This window comes from Dasypus novemcinctus (assembly GCF_030445035.2).
Source record: "Dasypus novemcinctus isolate mDasNov1 chromosome 23 unlocalized genomic scaffold, mDasNov1.1.hap2 SUPER_23_unloc_1, whole genome shotgun sequence".
NCBI classification, from domain to species: domain Eukaryota; kingdom Metazoa; phylum Chordata; class Mammalia; order Cingulata; family Dasypodidae; genus Dasypus; species Dasypus novemcinctus.
The window spans coordinates 101,324-102,028 of record NW_026688137.1 but is presented as its reverse complement, the minus strand read 5'-3'; the positions used below and the strand labels follow the sequence as shown (position 1 = coordinate 102,028).

The 705-nt window shown below is 71.3% G+C and overlaps 1 protein-coding gene across 1 annotated transcript in view; it reads right to left on the bottom strand.

Annotated features, from left to right (window-relative positions):
• Nucleotides 1-378: 378 nt before the first annotated feature.
• Nucleotides 379-705, bottom strand: part of LOC139438485 (collagen alpha-1(I) chain-like) — a 12,653-nt gene continuing 12,326 nt past the window's right edge. Inside the window, exon 7 of the mRNA XM_071213564.1 lies at nt 379-618. Coding sequence (XP_071069665.1) covers nt 379-618 — 240 coding nt within the window. The remainder of the gene's footprint in view (nt 619-705) is intronic.

Sequence of the window (705 nt, the reverse complement as noted above, 5' to 3'; positions counted from 1 at the left end):
ACACCCTGACCCCCAGCCCCATGTGAGGCCCTCCACACAGTGGACCTGAGGGGGAAGATGTGCACGGGGGGGGGGGCTAGATGCCAGGTCCATGCGGGAGTCAGAAAGCAACACGCCTTGTCTGCCCAGCGGGCTCCTATGCACCCTTCTATGGCCCAGGCACCAGGGCCCCTCCTCCAGGAGGCCCTCCAGGGCTCCAAGGGCCAACAAGAACAGGCCTCGAGCGCAGCCTGCAGCCTGGGCATCTGCGCTTTCCTCTGGGAAGGCACATGGGGTGCAGGGCCAGCGGCTGCGGGACAGCAGACGCCTGGCCCTGGGCGAGGGAGGCTCTGCTGGGGATGCCAAGGGGTCCTGGGACCGCCAGGTGCCCAGGGGGCCTCAGGAGGCTTGCCAGAGGGTCCCCCATGGGAGGGACGGGGCAGCGGCCACACAAACACCAGAGGCCAGCAGGGGCAGCTGCCTCTTGGGGTACTTCTTTATCAGGGTCTCCTCTGGCTCGAGACGCTGCCGGGGGGGGCACTCCCAGCTGGTCCGGGTGGTGGCGGGGGTCGTCCGGGCCTCCTGGGGAGGGAGGGGGCCGGGGCAGGTCCGGGTGGTGGCGGGGGTCGTCCGGGCCTCCTGGGGGAGGGAGGGGGCCGCGGCAGGGCCGTGGGGAGGAATGCGGGGCCTCCCCCTGCCCTGTGGAGAGGAGGCAGCTGGGCGCGG